The sequence below is a fragment of the Pithys albifrons genome, chromosome 15, assembly GCF_047495875.1.
Source record: "Pithys albifrons albifrons isolate INPA30051 chromosome 15, PitAlb_v1, whole genome shotgun sequence".
Taxonomy (NCBI): domain Eukaryota; kingdom Metazoa; phylum Chordata; class Aves; order Passeriformes; family Thamnophilidae; genus Pithys; species Pithys albifrons.
The window spans coordinates 15,080,336-15,100,117 of record NC_092472.1 but is presented as its reverse complement, the minus strand read 5'-3'; the positions used below and the strand labels follow the sequence as shown (position 1 = coordinate 15,100,117).

The window sequence follows — 19,782 nt, the reverse complement described above, 5'->3', positions numbered from 1 at the left end:
GAAAGTGGGGACACAGATCCCGGGTGGGAGCTAGGACACAAATCCAGATGGGAATGGGGACACAAATCCCGGGAGGAGCGGGAACACAAACCCTGCGGGGAAGCTGGGACAGGTATCCCGAGGGGAAGCGGGGAAAGGAATGCCGGGGTGGAGCAGGGACACAAACACGGGGGAGTGGGGCTGGTGGCGCAGGGCTGGCCCCCATGGTGGGGTTAGGGGGCACCCTCCGCCTCGGCGCTGGGCGTGGGCTGTGCACCAGTGCCCGTAGCATAACCCTTGAAGTGGAGCTCACGGGGTGGCCTCCACATCAGCGGCACTGTGACCCAGGGTGGCAGGGGCAGCCCCCTAGCACAGCCCCTGCCAGCCCCCGGCCCCTCAGCACCTCTGCAGCAGGTGCAGGTGGGCGAATTGGTGCCACATGGTACCAGCACCCTGTGCTGGGCAACAGTGTGTGAACTGGGTAAATCCCGAACCCATGGCCTGCATGGCTGAACCATGGACAGTGCAGAGCAGTTTTCTTTGATTGATGAAGCAGCAGAGCAATGACAGCAGCCCTCGTGGAGGGGAGCAGCCTCCCTTCTCCTCGGGGCACCTGAAATAGCCCCTCTGACAGTGGCTTGAAGGGCTGATGATGTGTCTGGCAGGTTTTCTGTGGTAGAAGTAGCAAGGGCACCCACCAAGGCCATGGTCATGCCAGGATTTTTAATGGTCTTCTGTGCATCCAAGGGGAGAAGCTGGCTACAATCTCACTGCTGAATCATTAATTTCCCTCTTCTGAGTCATTCTGCAGCCCTGTCACACACAGAGCAGACACAAGTGGGCCTGAGGTGGGTAGTGGCTCCAGGTTGATACAGCAGGCTTAGAAAACTGGTTGTAGGATAAAACAGAACCAGTGAGCACCCCCTTGGAATAACGCCAGACAGTGGCATTTTGACATGTAGACAGGACCTGCACCAGCAGCTGGGGCAGGTCCTTCTGTATTAACTCTCTGTGAGGTTACTGGTTGTACTGGTAAAAATGTGAGGGTTGGGGATCAGCTTCAGGAGGTGATGGGACCTGTTAGTTAAGAGGCTAAAGTGAAATCTCCCTGGGGGCAGGCAGCATGTCCCTTCCTCTCTTGCCAGCCCCAGACTTTGCTGAGGCACAGCCAGGGCTCAACTATGCTCAGCTTTTCCGAAGTGAGTCATCAAAGATGACAAGAAAAAATGTCGTTTATCTGGCTGTGATACCCAGGGATTCCTGTGAGGATGCGGCTGTGCTGCACTGAAAACTTGGCAAAGCCAGGTGTTGTACAGTTGTTTTTGTCTGGCTTTAAGCCTTCCCCTGCAGTGTTTGCCAGCTTCAAACCAGCAGCACAACTCCAAGGTGGGAGAGACCAAAAGCGAAATAGATTGGAGCCTTTGCTGGATAAGCCAGTTTAAAAGGCAGGGAAGGAAAAGAAATTATGTCAACAATTAATCACTTCCTCCAAAAGCCCCTGCTGGTAGTTCTTACAGTTTAGATATGCCTGCTGCTGGTGAAGGGAGAGGAAAGCAGCAGGCTTTACAGAGTGCTTAGACTGGCAGTGTGTTCCTGAAGTTATTTTTGGTCTTTGAGTTTGGTGTGAATTCCCCCTGTGATGACACAGGGAGCACTGCTGATGTTTCCTGAGCTGTGTCATAAGGGCACCAATGGCCAAAAGCACCAGTGTTGTGAATGTTGAACTCCTGTGAAAATCCAGCCCTTCCTGATGCAGGTGAGACCTGAGCACCATACAAACCACCCAGCAGCAACCATTTCTTGGTGCTGAGTTCAGCACCCAATTTGTGAGCTCAGCATCTCCAAACATCAGCTTCTCCCTCCTCAGCGTTCTCCTTCCATGGCATGCAGTTCGTGGGCTGTGTTGGACTGCTCAGGGAAACCAAGGCAGCCACCTTGCACTCAAACACTGGTGTTGCTGTTCCCTGCAAGCTTCAGACTCCCAAAGAGACATCCAGAACAGCAACTCCAGTGTCTTTTTATTTGTGCATCTTGTTACTGAGCAGTATTTGGAGTCACACATGCAGCAGTGATGATTTTGTGCAGTCCCATTTACAGCATCACACGTGAGCAGTGGCTGATGAGCAGCATGAGGGCACTACTAGACTTTTGCATAACATGTTGGTGGCTGCTCCTGTTTATTCCTCATCTCTTTTGTTATGCCTCAGCCCACATCCGATTCCAAACAAATTCCTTTAATAGATGTGGGCCTTGGAAAACTGGCATGAACACGTTTGGTGCCTGGGCTGAAGGCAGAGCCACTGGAGAACAGGGAACACATTCCCTGGGGCAGCTCACTGGGAAACTCATAAGAGGTTGCTTTTGTGTGTCCAGTTTTCCTAAAACTCTCCTTGTTTTGGATCATTGCTGTTTCACATGATGGAGTTGCCAGATATGGAGCACTTGGCAGACAAAGTGCAGTGAGGGAAAAACATCTCCTGAATTGCTCAGCAGTTTGTGCCGGTGCTGAGCAGTGAGGAGGGAGGTGGTAAAAGCTCAGGTGAGGGTGGATTCGCTGCTGGACACTGTGTGAGTTGCAGCCAGTCTGTTACAGAGGCCAGGAGGGAGCAGGACTCCAAGGTGAGAATACCAATGAAGGACAGAGGAGTTGGTCATGCTGTGAAAAGCTGGAGGATGTTCAGCCCCACGTAGTGAGAGAGCAAGGAATGTAGGATGCCCAGGGCTGATGCTGCAAGGAGAATCCAGAGAATTGAGGCAGAAGAGTACATCGGGCTGAGCCTGGTGGAAGAGAGGCAGCTGCTGAGACTGAGCATCCTGCCCAGGAATAGTCCCTTCCTCTCTGCAGCAGTGGGGTGGAAAGGCATCCCCTCTCTGCCCCCTGCCCCCTGCATGGGGTCCCATGCCCTGCTCCTGTCTCAAGGGAGCACAACCCCCCCTGAAAGGGCTCAGGGCAGCTCCAGTCTTGCCCCATGTATGTGTAGCTGCCCCCAGCCCTGGACCCATGCCCACTTTATACCTCAGAGACCAGGCTGAGTCATGGAGGAACATTGAAGCACACAGGAGTCCTGAGCTTCCCCAAAGCACATTATGTTCCCAAATGCAACTCCCCAGGAGTCACCACAAACTCCAGTCTTGCAGAGGTGTTTACCTTCCTGAAGATGATGCTTTGTATCCCACAAAGTAGCAGTAGCGGGCGTAGAGATAGAGCAGACCCAAGGCTGCAGCCAGACCTGTGGTTAAGAGAGATCACAGTGACCATCTAAAGCTTTTCAGAGCTACTTGGAGCCACAGAGGTAACACAAAGTGAAGGAATAAAGATTCTGTGTCCTCTGGCTCTACCTTTCCTCAGAGACAGAATTACTGCTTAATTTATAGTTCAGAAGGTGTTCAGAACCTGAGGACTGAGCCAGCACTCAGGGGTACAGATTCAGTGACAAAACAGGTAATGGGATATTCTCACCTTGATGGAAGAAGAGCCCAGCCTGCCACAGAAGTGCCAGGAAAATGGGAAAATACTCAGAGGAGTTCACCCTGAGGAAAAAGAGGAAGGTCATAAGGAAAGGGAGGAAGCTCTTCCTTTTTTGATTTCCCTAGAAATTTTATGGTGCTGGAGGCTGTAGTTTTTTAGATTTGATATTGCTATAAGAAGTCTCCAGGTTTGCACCTTTCCCCACAGTTACTATCACAGTTTTATTCACTGAGATTAAACAGTGGAAGGAACTGGGTCTCCAGGGCAGAAGAAATTAAGCAAAAGATGCCCAGGTCAGGCTGTGCACAGAAAGGCTCTGTGAACCACCCCCACTGCCCCTCCCAAAGTGCCACAGCTCAAACCCTGTTATCAATGCCCCAAACCCCTGCGCTGCAGGGAAGGTCTGTCCCTCAAGTAGGTAAGGCCAGAGCAGCTTGGGCTTCATGCAAGAGTGGGAGGGAGCACACAGCTATTTGGGTTGTTTGCACGTCCCCCAAAAACACAGTAGGACTAAAAGGTGCCAGATGAGGCTGAGTTTAGGCTGATGAAGGAGCAGAGAAGGAGATGGCTGAGGGGATCCTACTTCTGCTGCCCTGTTGCTTTTTTGAAGCAAAAGTGGAGGCTCCTCCCTCTCTACCTCTCTCCCCACTGCAGCTCTAGCACAGAAGTCAGGCAAAGGTGCTGGATTGTGGCTATCCCCATCCCAGACCCAGCTAAGATCTTTCTTCAGAGCTTGTCCTTCCCAGCAAGCAGGATTCAGAGCAAGGCTGAAGCTGCCTGAGATTTGAATATCACTTGGCTGAAACCAGCCTAAGTCTCTGGCACAAGAACTATGTCTTTAGGAGCCCTTCACTGTACAGCAGAGATTCCTGCATGGTTTCTATCAGCAGTGGCTGGTTTAGGGCTCAAGAGCCAACCCAACCCTGATGTTGGCTCTTCAACCCACTGATTAACCCTGAGGGAGGTGAGTAACTTCTGAATTACAGTCCTGAGAAAGGAATGGCAGAGTATGGGAAATGCAATGCCATTACACATGAGATCTGGCAAACATCAAGTACAAGGAGTTTCTTACTGTGCTCGAAAGATCCTCTCAAATTCAGGTGGGCCTGAGATCTTTGGGGGTGAAATGCCAAACAACCTCCTAGCATAGATCACCTGGAAGAAGAAGTAGGCTGCAGCAAAAGAGAGAAAAGTAGCAGAGGTCAGTCCTGTGGGTGGGCACAGTGGGGTCAGGAGATGGCCAGAGGTTGGGATAGAAGATCTGCAGAAGATCCTCTTAACCCCACATGCCAGCACAGCAGAGAAAGTTAGAGTAACATCCCAGATGCCTTTCGAGTATGGGAAAGGGATGACCCAGAGCAACAGTGTAATGAGAACTATGCAATTATGCCCCACCAGTGTTATCTGCTTTCTCTCTTGTGTAATCAACAAATCATTATTTCCATAGATACTGTTACACAATTCTGATGCACTTTGTTACTCACAGTTTAAAGGCCTTTTTAATCTTTTAGTTTTTTCCCCTTTCAACATCCTGACTATGGACAGAACTGATAAACCACCCAGTGAATTAAATTGTTGTGCAATGTGACCCCATGGCTGGGAGATGTTCCTTGTGACCCAACACAGCCCCTCCTTCCACCTTTCCACACCTCAGAGCTCTTTGTATGCTCATATCTACATGCACCTGAGGAATTGCTGTAAACCCAACAAAAGAAATTCTACATGTTTGTAGAGGGAAGAATTAACCAAGAAATGTCTGAATGGAAGAGATAGGTCAGTTCAGAAGAAGGACTTTCCAGGCACTCATTTGGTTGAGTGCTTTCCAAAACCCAGACAAGTTCACTGCCTGAAAAGCAGCAAAGTGTCAGTGCAACAGCAGATACTAAATAAGAAAATGAAAGAAAATCAGTGGAGTTGCAGTGGATTGACCCAACGAGTTTTTGAACAAGTGCTTCCAAAGGTCCCTACCTTGCTCGAGGACTCCCAGGAGTGTCACAGCAGCCAACAGATGAATCTGATCCAACATACTGATTCTTACAAACCTTAGAAAATCTTGTTTCTTGCTCAGAAGCTCCTCTGGCCGGGTTCAGTACTTGCTGACGTGGCAGTTGTTGGTGGTAGCTGGCAGCATAGGTCTGCTGTAATTAAACAAAGGGAAGATGTAATCTGTGCTACTTACACCCAGGAGGAGTCTGACTTGCCATTACCATGTGAACTGTGCAAATGGAAATCAGTGGAGATAGATCTAAAGGATCACATCCTTTCTTGACTCCACCCCCCACACCCCATTCCAGGAATGAGCTATGACAAAGTGGAAAAGCAGAGAGTGAACGTGTGAGAGAGAAGGGAACTGGGAGCTGAATGCAAGGACAAATCTCAAAAGCCCAGCACTCTCCTCCCTTGGGGCATCTGCTTTAAGACACAGGCCAGGGCACATCCCTCTCCTTGATGCTGCATGTAAAATCACAGCCCTGGTTGAACTGTTGTGCCCCATCAGAGCACCAGGACAGGCAGAGTTCCAAGGCACATATCCCTGGGTACATATCCCTACACAGACTCTGGGTAGCATGTGTTGGGCACAGGAAATGACTTATGGCCACAATGCTGAGACAGTGTCGAAAAAAGGCCCTGTGCCAAAAACCCTCTGCAATGGTAAGACAGGGTGTGATGTAGTATAAAAGGTCTCTAGATCTGTCCTGAACAGCGATACTTTGTTTGGGGATGGGTCCTGCAGAATGACTGTCAGACACCCAGAGGGTTTCAGAGCCAGCCCTTCTACTGGAAAAGCTGGGAGCTGTGCATTTAAGGCTTCTGATCAATCCTCAGCCCAATGAGCTCCCACTGCAAACACCAGAGACAGTTCTGTGTGTGGGAAAACCTGCAGAATTCATTAGCATATAGCAAAAGGAAAATGACGTTTTAACAAGTCAGGAGATGCCCACTTAGGCAAGAGCTGCTGGGACTGCCAGCTTTATTTCCTTCCTCTCCCTTAATTTGAAGAATTCTCCCTTCACACCAGGGAGAAAGGAAAGAGGGTTAAGGCAAAGTCATTGTTGAACACCACTGTTATAGAAAATTACATTAAAGCAGTTTACAGGTATTACACTCTATGTCAGATGTTCTTGATGGACTTTCTAAGAGGCAATATGATGGTTCTGATTTTCTGCCTCTTCATATGGTACAAAGGCACCCAAAACGGCTGTAACAATGTCCCAGCTAAGTATTTCTCCAAATATCAAACACCCCTCCCCCCCATTTTTCATGCATCAGCTCTAAGATTAATTCTTTAATTTCAGTATTGAACCTTTTTCATTCCAGTGACTGTTTAGAAATATGAGGAACATTTTCCCATTTAGTTGTCAAAGAAATGAAGAACTCCCCTGTGTCAGCTCAAAAAGTACAGAGCTTTCCCAGTGCTTAATAATGTTTGATTTCCCTCTGCTTCTGTGTGACCACAGCCCCCTGGCAAGAGAAAATATAAAGCAAAACAACTGAACATAAAGGATCTGAGCTTACACCTCCACCAGACAACAGTGCAGTGTGAGCTGCATCAACAGGGTCAAATGTGGAAGGGAATCTGGGCCAGGAGGAGCTGTACAGCCTTCCACAGGATACGCCCACCCTCCAGATCATCATTAGACACAAAATACTTCTAATATCTTCATCTACCATAGTCTGAACATTATAAAGACAGTAGAAGTATGAATGAATAAGCAAGCACAGATGTCTCTCCCCTCCTTCTCCTTCCCTCATATGCATAATTTTTCAAGCTGTTTGTAAATCCTCGAAGGGCATGTTTTCCTTGTCCCTGGTTCTCACCATCAGAATTCGCTTTATTTTCCATTCTCACTTGGTGTTTGCAAGGAATAGACACAAGCACCCTCCTCCCAGCACCAAATGCCCTTCGATGTCACTGGTGGGCAGCCTCAGCACCCTGTGGACCACAGCACATCACAAAACCTCACCTGCCAGGGCTGATACAGCCAAATTCCTCCTAAGCAAAGGCAAGTCCTGAAGTCCCAGGTGCGGCTTTGGTAGATTTTCCGAGCAGGAGCTACTGAAATGTTGTCTCCCACTTCCCAGCTCTGCACTGCAACTCACACTGTATGAACACGGTCCTGCCACGGGGAGGCTGGATGGGTGTGGAGCAAAGTCCTTGCACCTCCCACTGCCTCATTGGAGGCATTTCTCTGTGCCCATACTTGCTTCTGCCACCTCCTCCTGCAGGCAATAACTTTTTCTGCCTCTTAATTACCATGGTATGAAAAAACTGTGAGGCAGACAGAAACACCAACAGGCATTAAAAAATAACATTGGGAAGAAAAATGATAAACACAAAAGTCTTAGAGGAGTTTCAAACATCCACAGAATTTGCAGCACCAATTACTCACCTGGAGCAGCAGAGCCAGAATAAGTCAGAAATGCTGAGGCCAGCACTGTTACCTGCAGTAACATTCCCTAGAAATGTATTTCAGGATTGTTCAATGGCTCAAGAGCTTCCTGACAGTGAAGGTGGAACATTTTGCAAATAAGCAACTTACCCTTTAGGTGTGAAGCCTCATCCTTCCAGTTGTGTTGTACAAATGTGGAAGTATTTCCTAAACCAGGTTGTACATTTGCTTTCTTTCCCTTCAAATTCTTTTGCAGCCACTGAGTACATCCAAACATGTGACTGAGGAGCTGCTTGGGAGAACAATTACTGTCTTTCTAATGCTCACACAGAAAAAAAGAGGGGAGGGCTCATGCAAAAGACTTTCTTTTCACTGGCAGTGTTTTTCTAGCTCAAGAGAAAGAAATAAAGAGAGCTCAGGCCCAAACAACTCAGTCTGTTCAAGTAGCTCCTCAGGGCAGGGTGGTGGGGTTGACATGCCCTTCTGACCCCCCACACCCAGGGAGGCTTCTGTTAACCCAGACCAACTTATGTTGAGATTTTCCTTGAATTCTTGGATTTTACAGCTGTACACAAGAAAAAGCCAATTCATTATCTCACGCCTTAGGAAGACACAGCTGGCTGTGTGTTCCCAGGAAGAGGGGAGGGCTGCAGATATTTCTGCTCTGTGGTTCCCACCAGGGCTTCCAGCAAGGCACAAGCTGGCTCAGATCTCCTGAGAGATTTGAAATATGTTCCGGGCTCTGCATTTTGGGATAACCATAACAACTTTGCATGACGAGAATTACCAAGACTTCCTAATATGTGCATCTATACAGAGGCTCCTACTCTCACTAAGTGAAAGAACAAGTGATTGGTTTTGCCACCAACACTGCCTGGCATTATACCACTCAACTCTTGGAATACAAACTCAGAGTATATTAGAGATCTGCCTTAAGCCTGTTCTTCCAGACTGAATTCAGACAGATATTCCTTACATTTATATATCTGTGACTTATCAAAGAGGTCACATAAATGTTCTCAAATACTTAGTAGTAGCAAAATTTCTAAGGGCCAAACCAATCTCTGTACTGCTTGAATGCTTCTACATGGAGCAGGACCATGGCCCAACATCTACAGAGCTTCTCATCCCAGTAAAGTGAAGAGATTCACTTTAGACAGGAAAAACATTACAGTAATTTTCTAAAAAGCAAGATGGAAAGCTGGATGAGTATATATACTTATTCAGTTAGGGATAGTTTGGAGAATTTTCTTTTAAGTTTTCTTCTAATGGAGTCTGGTGAGCTTTATCTGTATATGTATTAAATCTGACTGGACAGCGCATCAGTACAAAAACAATGTCAAAATTCTTCCCTTAACCTGTCATCTGAAGACACTGATCCATGCAAATAAATAATACCCCTTCTCTTACGATCAACATCTGTTAAAAATATTAATTAAATCCCCTTCTTGCCCTGCCTTGCGTTGTGTTATTTTCAGTTAAGGAAAGTGCTTTTCACATGTTTTGCCAGTTTTCCTACTCCCTTTCTATCAGAATGTCAGAAATAGCATATAAACAAAAAGGAACAATGCAAGAAAGGCAACTGCACTTCTGAGTAGCTCGAAGAACAATAAATCTCTGGAGCAATAAGTGCATATGGCAGGGAGGGGGAGGATTTCCTTTTGCAGAGGGACAAACAAGCCTTTCAAACATCTTTGGCAGCTCTTATGTTAAGACACACTTAGTATTCTCCTATAATGATGTGGGGAAAAAATTGCAAGGCTACAGAGTACATCAAAATACTGAAGAGGAGTCAGGGAGTACAGATTCTCTTTTTCTAAATTATAGAGGTGAAGAAATAGAAGTATTTAGTGTTTCTGTCTTGTTTGTACAGAAAGCCAGACGCTGGCCAGCCCTACCTGGTTATGAGAGAGCACTGGGCAGGGCATCAGAGAGGGACAGAGCGAGGGCAGCTCTAAGGAGGCATTTTCCAGGGGGAGATTGCTGCTCCTGACAGCTCTCCTGCAAAGGAGAGACCCTTGGCTTTCCAGACATGGAGAAAGGGTCAGGAGAATTTGCCTGAAGAGGGGAGGTCTTTCTGTGTAAACCATAACTGCAGAAATGGGGCAATCAAGAGGGCAGTGGTCCCTTCACCTGATGGAGACTTTTCCCACCAGAGTCCTGTCCCACATGGGGCTAAAGGAAAGGAGGTGATTTGGGGGGAGGTCTGCAGTAGGTCCTCATGGATCTGATCTTCTCTCCTTGCTTAGTGCTGCAGGACTGTGCCCAGTGGAATCTGAGTCCTGCTGAATGTCCTGCCTTGTCTCATCCTGTTCATAACCCTGGACCACAGCTCAGTCAGACACACACAGAGGGTGAGACCGCAGAGACAAGGGATGGCACCCTGGAGGAGTTGTGGAAGGGCAGAAGGCTCTGGAGGCAGCGCAGCTGGATGTGTTTGTAAACAGATGGATGTTTCTCGGAAGCTCCTCTGACATCAGCACTGTCAAAAAGTTTTGAAATATATCTTTGGAATGAACCAAAGGCAAATGCTGCAGAGGATTGCAGGCCATCACTTGAACTGTTGTTCTTTTAGCTTTTCCACTGTTTTGCTCCCAGAAGCACAAGTGATGTGCTGGGCAGGGAACAGAGCCGATGTACTGGGAATGTTGCCAGTCAGCGACACACAGCTGGGCTGGGGACAGTCCCTGGGGACACGTGCCATAGGAGTGGGACTCCTCCGACCTCATGTGGAGCCCAGATATGTGTGAGGGCTGGCCCAGCTCTGCTGTGCCCCAGCAAGGGCAGATAACTCCTACCTCCAGCGTCTCAAGTTGGGGGGCACCATTTAAGGTACCAGAAGTGAAGACTCCTTATGAGCCTTTTCCTTTCTGTCCCAGCTCCTGGGTTGTAAAGCTGGGCCAACAGCAGTCCTAGAGGTGCCACTGGGGACCAGGCACCCCTCCTGGCTCCAATTTTCTTTCAGTACCTTCTGAGTAACTTCAGCCTCCCCAGCTACCAGCTCCCACAGAGACAGGCAGTGAGGGAAGCCAGGACAGACAGAGGCTGTAAGGATAGAAAATCTTACTCTTCATGGAGGCATTTTAGAAGTGTCACAAATAGGCAGCCTTGGCCAAACATGAGAAAACAGCTCCCAGCAGTCACGAAATGGTGACCAATCCCACTCTGGGACAAAGGACTTGCTTTAAAATCAGCTGGGTTTATTTTTAGGGTGTGAAGTGGTTGCAGGATACAATTGTGTAAGAGAATTGAATGACCAGAAACAGTGCTAACTACCAGACCTGCCTGCACACCCTTGATTTTAAACACTGGGAGGCTGAAATGGTCATTGAGGTGATGTTACTTTGGTGACTCCCTGCCTCCTAAAGCCTGGAAGAAGGATGCACAGTGACTGTAAGTCTGACAAGAAGAGGATTCATTGAGTGAACCTGGGCAGTTACTGAGCTCCTGGTCAGAGCTGTTCTACCAGCACCCTGGAGCTCTGCTGGAGAAAAAGGCAGACAGAACCTGCTGTAATTTGAGGATTTCTGGTTGCTTTTTGCACATAAAGTCTTCCACCACTTCCAGTTTCCTGTCATAATTCCACTGGACTCTTACAGTGAGGTGCATTCAATGTTTAAGGAAGACTTTGTTAGTGAGACTAATCCCTCACGAGCCATCACACTTTCAATACATTGTCCTCAAAGTGGGTTTGATTTGTGCCCATGAGAGCAATAAATGAGATGGACAGTGCTGGGACAGGGATCTGCTGCCCATTGCATTACACTTGAGAAAACCCATTTTCCAGCATCCACCTACCTGCTCCATGTTGCAGAGGACTGGAGTGCTGTTTAATAACTTTACATGTCTTGATGGTAGCACAGATGTTAAGAAGATGCTCAGTGCCCAAGTCAGTGCTCGGTGCCTCCTGTCTACACAGGCCTCAGTCCCAGCACAGCATTCCCTGCCTCCTACCCCTGCGTGGTCAGAGCAGGCTTTATCTGGGTCTGGTGTGCCAAAGCAAGTTGAGCCCAGCACACAGGAGCCTGGTCTCTGGTATTTGAAAGCCCTGCTGTGAGTGCTGCCCATTGCCCTTTGACATCAACATTCCGTGCTTTTCTCAGCAATTGCAGAGATCCAAAATGGATACAGTCTGGTAGTACTGGACTTATCAGGGACCAGTGTTTAGGTTATTACTAAAGCAGGCAGAAAAATCTCCACCCATAATTTTCAGAGGTACAATATTTACAATAGATAAACCTGGTCAGCTACTACCTACAGAACTTTTTATTTACTTGAAAATCAGTTCAAATTCCTCCCAAAGTCCTCTAGTGATTAATCCTTTCAGTACTTAACATTTCTTGTAGCAGTGATACTCTTAACCTTAAATATAGGGTTTCTTAACTAGATATATATATATAGATTTTTTTATTACATATATTTTATTGCATATAAATTTTTATTATACAGATTTTCAATATACATACAATGTGTATATATATATATAAGATGTATGAAGAGCTGTAAATTAGATCTTGTTTTTTTAATCAGTTAAAAAACTTAGTTAACAATTAGAAATGTGTTTCAAATTAAATTTAATTTGGAGATTTTTAAGCTTGCCTCAGATTTACATCTTTATATTCATGAAGGGAGGAGGATCTCTGATTCTTTTTGCTGCCTTGTAAAGAATTACCAGAAAACATCCCCTAAGAAAAGTCTATCTACAATTGCAGATAGTTCACAGCTCACCCCACTTCTACCTTGGATGAGGGCTGTCCAGCAGAAACAAAAGAGAAGACTCTTGTCACTGAGTTGATGGACAGATTAAAAATATATCTGTTCAAAGGATGAAGTCTTAGATTAAAATAATGAAGTGAATGTTGAGCTTCTACAAAGTAAGTCAGTGACTGATTCCAGTTCCACGTAAAGGCACTTGCAAAAAGGAGTCTAGTGGGGGAAATATTAAGAATCAATGGAAGAAATGAACTGGAAATGTAAAACCAAAACAGTGAGCTTGTTTGATGTGCACTGGACAGTTTGACATTGGATAATTATAACCCACAGTTTCCATATGCAGGCAAGCAAGGGGGCAGTTCAGCGTCTTCATCTTGGGGGGTTAGTATACTCTGAAATAATTCAAGCTCTTACACAGCCCAGTTTCTTGATGGAAAACTAAAGCATGATATTTTTGACTTTGGAATTTGTGTTTGAGAACACCAACATTCCCTAAGGCACAGCTGATGTTTTATATTAATTTTAATCAGATCTATCTCTTCATTCCTCCTCATTCTTTTGAGTTTCCACTGAGCTTGGTTGCAGCTTGCCTTTATAATTTGATCTATTTCTCTCAGTTATGATACTCGCCCCATGACTAATTCAAGTCTTGAGTGATAAGATCTAACTCTGAGCTATTTGACTTGAAAATGAAAGAAAAGGTTGTCATTTCTACTTGTGTAAACTTAACCATTCCTTTCTCTCTCATGGCAAGCATTTTTATGACTGACTAAACTACCTTCATTTCCCTATCTGCCCATATATCAAAGGGAGCCTCTCATTCCCCAGCTCCTGCTTGCTTTAACAGGCAGCCAGTTCTGAAATAAATCGCCACCTCTCCACTCCCTTGGGTTTCTACATTAGAAAGTTTCTGCATCTCCTGATGCTACAGAGAATACTGTGCTTGTTGCACTTGCACACAACCACAGTGCTGCTCCTCAGCCCCTGACACACCATTGCCCCCAGGCACACTGTTAGAATGGTCATGGCAAGGAGGTTTTAACAGATTCCAGCTCTCCATTCAGCTGAACTGAAAACTGGGGTGAAGCAAAGCTCAGGACAGAAAAGAACAGCAAGAACACCACACTCCTAGGGCTATGCTGGTCACTGTTGATAGTCTGAACTGGTAGGAAACCCAGATTCTCACTTATATCATCTTTGGATGTCATGCTCTTGCCTAGACCTGCTTCAAAAAAGGTGCTTTGATTTCTGAAATAACACTAGGCATGGTTTCCTTTCATTGCCCCGTAATCAAACAGCAGTTGCAGGAAGGCCCAAACTTGGTAGGTAAGCCCAGAGGACAGGTTGTTCCCCTGGAGTGAGTCAGGATGGGCAGAAACAGTTGGTGTTAATATAGTCATTGGATTCCTTGCCTCCACTTTGTCAGGAACGAGCAGCTCTAAAGAAGAGCCCTTGGCCTGATGCCAAAGAGGGATTCAGGGATCTCATAGAGCTTGTGGGTGATGCAGAGAACCCTGGATTGCCATCCAAAGGATTTCAGATGTCTACAAAGACAATATGGACCCCACAGGCTGTGTTTCGGGTTCACCCTGCACTTCAGGGACCTCCTGGGTCAGATACAATATAAACAAAGACATTGTCATGAAAGAAACCTCCAGTACATCTCCACAGTGCTCCTTCTGCCCATTACCAGATGCTTTCAGGCAAGGGCTCAGACTGACAAGAAGTGAATGAACCGAAATTTTCTTCTGTAACCACTAAAGCGAGGGAGGGAATGCACACAGCACTGTAACATTATTTTGATTTTGCCAGCCATAGCAATGCAAGAAAATGCAGCATATTCCCACAGAAAATTCTGGAGGATCACCAGTTTGGACCTGCTGAGTCCACCTTTGCTGCACACAGCTCCACACAGTGGGCTGGAAGCAGGGGCTCACTGTGGTCCTGCTCTTCATCCTGCTGCCACATCTGTGCAGACTCACTGCTGTCCCTGGGCACAGCATGGCTTGGCAGCCGGGCACTCCGTGGTGACAAAGTCCTTGGTATCCTCTTTGTTCCTGCTGGGCTCCAGAGCCCAGGAGCCCCGGCACCACCTCCGGGGCCAGCACTAATCCTTTCCTAGGAGATGGTTATCACAAATACAAGCAGCAGCAAATCCCATAAGCCCTTCACTCCTGGCTGCTTTGCTCCCAGCAACCGGAGATGGGAATCTGTTCACCATTTCCAACCAGCTGACACTGGGCATCCGGGGGCTCGGAAGTGCCTGCATTTTTGGGGGGTGTTGGCAAAGGGCTGCGAGAAGTGTTGGAGACACACCTCATTCCCAGGGGCACAGCTGGATCCTTCAAAACATAGGGTTTGCTTATCCCATCCTTTCTGGCACAGAATAGAGCCTTTTTCTGCAAAAAAGAGCTGGAATTTCAGCGCGACTCTGCAGGGACTGGAGGGCAGGCGAGGCCAGGAAGGACACGAAACGGGGCCCCAAAGCACACACCCTGTTCTAGTGCCTGGCGCCGTCTTGGGGGGAGAAGCTCGGGCTGGGAGGGAGATCCACAGTGCATTTTTGCCACCAGAAGGCAGCGGGGAGCTGCGGATGGGAACGGCGGGTGCTGGGCAGGACCTGCCCCTGGGAGAAACAGAACCAGGAGCTCCTCCCGCCACTGCCTGGTTACAGTCCCCTCGTCCAGCACCCCTTTGCTGTCCTTGGGAAAGGATAGGAGACACCAGCTTACAGAGAGACTAATTTTCTTACCGCTTTCTTTGGAAAATAAATGGGCATCAACCTTTTGGATTTTGTTGTGGGTTTGTTTTTTTGTTTGTTTGTTTTTTTAATGAGCAATAACTAGACAAGACAGGAAAATAAAAACATAAGAACAGAGAGGTGGTGTTGGTCTCCAGGGACTGGGATGCAGAAGCTGCCACAGGCTGGTGAAGCTTTACCTGTACAGGAAGGGGTGTCCTGACTGCAAATGGAGGGATCCCAGCCTGGGATGAATGTGCTGGAGATCTTCTGGCTGCTCCTGGGGCAGAACTTCTCTGTGGATGCACAGATCAGCTTCCTGCCAGACAGGATTAGGTCAGGAGTCATCCCAAGCAGTGGAAGGAAACAGACTGCTGTGGTTCAGGGATCCAAACCCAGCCCTGGCAAGGCAGCAGGGAGAGTGCACCAAGCCAGGTTGTTGGTTATTGCAGGGACCCTGGTGGGTTTATCAGCTTAGTTAGAATCTGACGTCAGGAAATGGCTCTTATGTAATTTCCATTTATAGGGAAATATTTTCACTTGACTATTAAGAAATTTACATTCTAACTGAGAAATGGACATAAACTCTCAGCAGGCAGAGACTGCTGTCATCTGCTGAAACCCTCCTGGGCTGAGCACAGGTGTGGACCCTCCCTAGCATGGTGCCTTGAGCAGGGACTCTACAGCACTTCTGTTGTTTTTGGAGAGGGAGATAAATGTGCCAAGTCCCTCAGCCCTGCAGCTCCAGTCTGTGCCCCAGTGGTTCTTAGGGATACACTGAGTGCTCATGAAATCCTTGCTGGCTGGTTGCAGTGCAGCTGTGCTGTGTCCCTTCCTGAGGGCACGTGCTCCTCCTCACATCTCACACATGGCTGGGAAGGAGCTGTTTCTGGGAAGGGCCTTTCTCTGGCAGGGTTGTTTCTCAGAAGCAACTCCCTCCTGCACATTAGACTTACAGAGCTCTTGATGGCAATTTAGGAGGTTGTCAAGATCAGTTTTCCACCTGGGCCATCCACCAGAAGACAATGCTCCATACCAGGGGCAACTGAATAGGATGTACGTCCCAGCTGGGCTGTTCTGAGTGACAGTGGAATATTTCAGCACCAACTTGATCAGCCTTGATCAACTTGGTGCCTTGATCAGCACCACTGCATGTTGGAGGTTCAATTCCACAAGTTGTTCAAGCATGCCTACATCTGTACTGCTCCTATCAAAAGGCCAGATCGAATTCAGCAGAGATAAACCACATGTCTTTCAGCTGATGTTCTTTCAGCCAGGACAGGTGCCTGGCACCAGCCATGGCACAGCCACATCAGCAGGCAGGAGGAAGCCACATGGAACGTGGTGTGATGGTGATATAAAGAGAAACAGGCTCAGTGTAAAACCACATGCAAGATTTAAGTGAAAGCAGTAAAGAAGTGTAAAAAATAAGGATAAAAAGCAAGCATGCAGAGTACCAACCACATCTGGGTTTCTGTCTTCCTTCAAAGAAGAGAGTGGTGAGGAGTTTTTGGTCAGACACAGAGGAAGACCCACTAAAATCACTCAAATGTTTGCATTCTGTTAACCAGCCTCTTCAACTCCAGGAGCTGACGATTGCAATGGGGAGAGTGGCCCCGGATGAAGTTAAGTGCTGCTAATTCCGTGTTTATTGACTTCAGTAAAGTGGGATTAGGAAGGACCAGAGGTTCGAGTTGGCCTTGTGCTGTTTACATGGCATGTCAGGAATGCAGCAGCTCTGCTGTGATTTTGCTTGCACTTTTGGTGGGGAAGGCAGGGGGAGCACTGTGCCGAGGCCAGCTCAGTTATCCCAGGGTTGCATCTGATCCCAGATGCCTGGAATCTCCTGCAGGGCAGGAGGAGTTTGTGTTCCCTGAAGCCAAGGGGTGAGTGGGGTGTGGATGTTGGGCCCCTGGAAAATTCGGGCCATGGCACCTTGCCATGCCCTGGAGCAATCTTCCTCCCTCCCTTCTCTCCCTCTTTCTTTCCTTCCCTCCTTCCTTCCTTCCTTCCTTCCTTCCTTCCTTCCTTCCTTCCTTCCTTCCTTCCTTCCTTCCTTCCTTCCTTCCTTCCTTCCTTCCTTCCTTCCTTCCTTCCTTCCTTCCTTCCTTCCTTCCTTCCTTCCTTCCTTCCTTCCTTCCTTCCTTCCTTCCTTCCTTCCTTCCTTCCTTCCTTCCTTCCTTCCTTCCTTCCTTCCCTCCCTCCCTCCCTCCCTCCCTCCCTCCCTCCCCCTCTTCCATACATAATAAACCCATTTATCTCTTTCCCTTCTCCCTGGGATAGGGTACATTTGAATGGAATTTCAGTTGCCATTAATTACACCCAATCAGTCTGTCAAAACTTAAGATGTTTGAAAACTTGACCATTGAGAATTGAAAACATTTTTTTCTTCAAAACAACCACACAAAATCTTCCTTGGCAAAACAACTGCTTGCAAACAAACAAGCAAACAACAAGCCCTGAGCCAGGAAGATGGCACCAACTCACAGAGGAGGTTTCTGTTGCTGTAGGGACAGACACCAGTTGTAGAGGAATTATCACAGAGCCATGAGCAGCTGGGGGAGAGCAGCCATTGTCAGTCATTATCCAGTGGATCTGAAACACATGAGCTAAAGTGGAAAGACTCTGTTTCAGCACAGTCTCTCTTTTGGCCTCATCACTAATAGCACTCACAGCAGCTCTGTGTGTCCCGGCTCTCACTGAGCTGTGGGGATCAAGCATATTCTCCTTTGCAGAAAGTTTTGGGCGTTGCTGGTGCCCTCAGGACAACAAGGTGGTGTCAGACTGTTGCTGACAAGTGTTTAGCTGGTGAGAGGATGCTGAGTTTAAACCTGAAGGGTAATCTGCATCTCCCTGGTAAGGGAATAACTCCTGTTGCGTGTGTTACAACCATGCTCAGATAAAAACATCCCAACTGAGACCCTTGGGGAGGACACAATTCTGGGGATACCTGAAGGCCACTCTCAAGCAAACCTGCACCTGGTTTGTGAAAGAGCTGGTGAAAAGGGGCACAGTGGGAACAAAATGGTGCCCAGCAAACAGGTGCAGTGCCTGAAGGAGTCAGGAAAGCCTCATACAACAGAATTGAGACCACCAGGATTTCCCTGCCTTGTGTCCAGACTAAACCTACACTTACTGTCTTGTCTTGGGCAACTCTGAGCTTCTGGATCACCAAAGTTTTCTGTAAAATTCCTGTTCCCAGGGACACTTACCAGCTTGTGCAAATGGTATCCGGGGTACAGGTTCCCTTCTTTCACCCCAGTACTGTGTCTGCCTCTCTCCTCCCATCCATCTGCAACTGCTCTGCTTCTCTGTTGGTTTTTTCTCCTTAATCTGCCTCATTTTACTACAATTAATTTATAGCTCTTCTTACATTCACGTTTATTAGCTCTGAAAATGGCAGGACTCCATTATTTCATTTTTAGACACTCATCCTCCCCATTTCTGTAATGTCCGTGTATCTTTTCCGATCCTTTTCTCCGGCATGTTCTCCAGAGATGTCACTGTAAAGAAATGTGTTTTCCATGGAAAGCACAACAGGGCATGTGGACATTGCCCCGTATGGAGATGTGAGCTTGTCTTCCCTCCTGCAGTTCAAAGTTTGAAAGAGCAAAAGTCAGTGTTCTCCTGCTGACCATCTGCCCTGACTGCCTGATGTCTGCCAGTGTGGTGCCCCTCAGGTCCCGCCACTCCGACCTGCTGCATTTTCCACTCACTTCCTGACAGTTTTCCAGAGATCAGTCTCAAAAGATGTGCTTACTAGTGCTTGAGATGCAAGGGGAGCTCTGGCAATGTGGCCGTGCCCTGCAGGGATTAAGGAAGGAGGAATTCTTCAGAGAGGGAATTAAGGAAGTACCAGTGCAAAGCACAGGAGGTTTCTCTGTCTGGTAACACTCATGGCAAGAAAGGTGACACAAAATGCAATCATTCAGAGCTGTAGTGTGTGTGCAAACTGAGGATTGCCCCTCCCCTCTGAGCTGTGCATGTTCAGGCTCTGCCAGTCTCGCCACACTGACCGATTTCTGCCTTTCCAACGTTACTGCCAAAGGCACAGAACAACACCACGGTCCCCGAATGTCTGTCAGTAGAACAAGGCAAATCTGCTGCCAGAAAGCCTGAACACACCAAAATGTTCTTCCTTGACAATGTCATGTTTGCTGTGTGGTATCTGCCATGCTCTTTCTTTCATCATCCCTGCCCTGGCACTCACAGACTAAAAATATCACCTTCTCAGCTGCCAAAGCAGTTAAATCTCTGTGCGTGTTTTTTGTGTTTCCTTTATTCATATTTTTTGTTTTTCTTCTGGATTATCCCTCTCTCCTGTGTTGATTCTGTATTCCTTTTATCTAAGTTCAATCATCTTGAAAACCCCAGCACAGGATATGCTTTTAGAGGCTTCTATTTATTTTTTTTTAACTTGTGTTGCTCTGTTCCCCTGGATGACAAAGCAGCCCAGGCAGGAGGCAGTTCCAGGGCTGCCTGTGCCATGA

General features: G+C 47.4%; 1 protein-coding gene across 5 annotated transcripts; it reads right to left on the bottom strand.

The window, feature by feature from the left end:
* Window positions 1-1,982: 1,982 nt before the first annotated feature.
* LOC139678884 (leukotriene C4 synthase-like) lies at window positions 1,983-8,123 on the bottom strand. 5 transcript variants are annotated; one of them, XM_071570127.1, is made up of 8 exons: window positions 7,990-8,123; window positions 7,840-7,906; window positions 7,414-7,718; window positions 5,417-5,586; window positions 4,521-4,620; window positions 3,440-3,510; window positions 3,128-3,209; window positions 1,983-2,775 (listed from the first exon to the last, which is right to left on the bottom strand). In XM_071570127.1, the coding sequence occupies exons 4-8, from the start codon at window positions 5,472-5,474 to the stop codon at window positions 2,631-2,633; spliced, it is 456 nt and encodes a 151-aa protein (XP_071426228.1). In that variant the 5' UTR covers window positions 5,475-5,586; window positions 7,414-7,718; window positions 7,840-7,906; window positions 7,990-8,123; the 3' UTR covers window positions 1,983-2,630. The 5 variants fall into 5 exon arrangements, with proteins under 5 accessions (XP_071426228.1, XP_071426232.1, XP_071426230.1 ...); XM_071570131.1 differs by having other exon boundaries at window positions 1,983-2,757; XM_071570129.1 differs by having other exon boundaries at window positions 5,417-5,583.
* Between the last annotated feature and the right edge of the window lie 11,659 nt (window positions 8,124-19,782).

Coding starts and splice junctions, on each gene's coding strand:
- LOC139678884 (XM_071570127.1), bottom strand. CDS start 5,474: ATGTTGGATCAGATTCATCTGTTGGCTGCTGTGACACTCCTGGGAGTC. Junction 4,621..5,416: donor CCTGGGAGTCCTCGAGCAAG/GTAGGGACCTTT, acceptor CTTTTGCTGCAG/CCTACTTCTTCTTCCAGGTG. Junction 2,776..3,127: donor AAAGCATCATCTTCAGGAAG/GTAAACACCTCT, acceptor CAGTCTCAGCAG/CTGCCTCTCTTCCACCAGGC.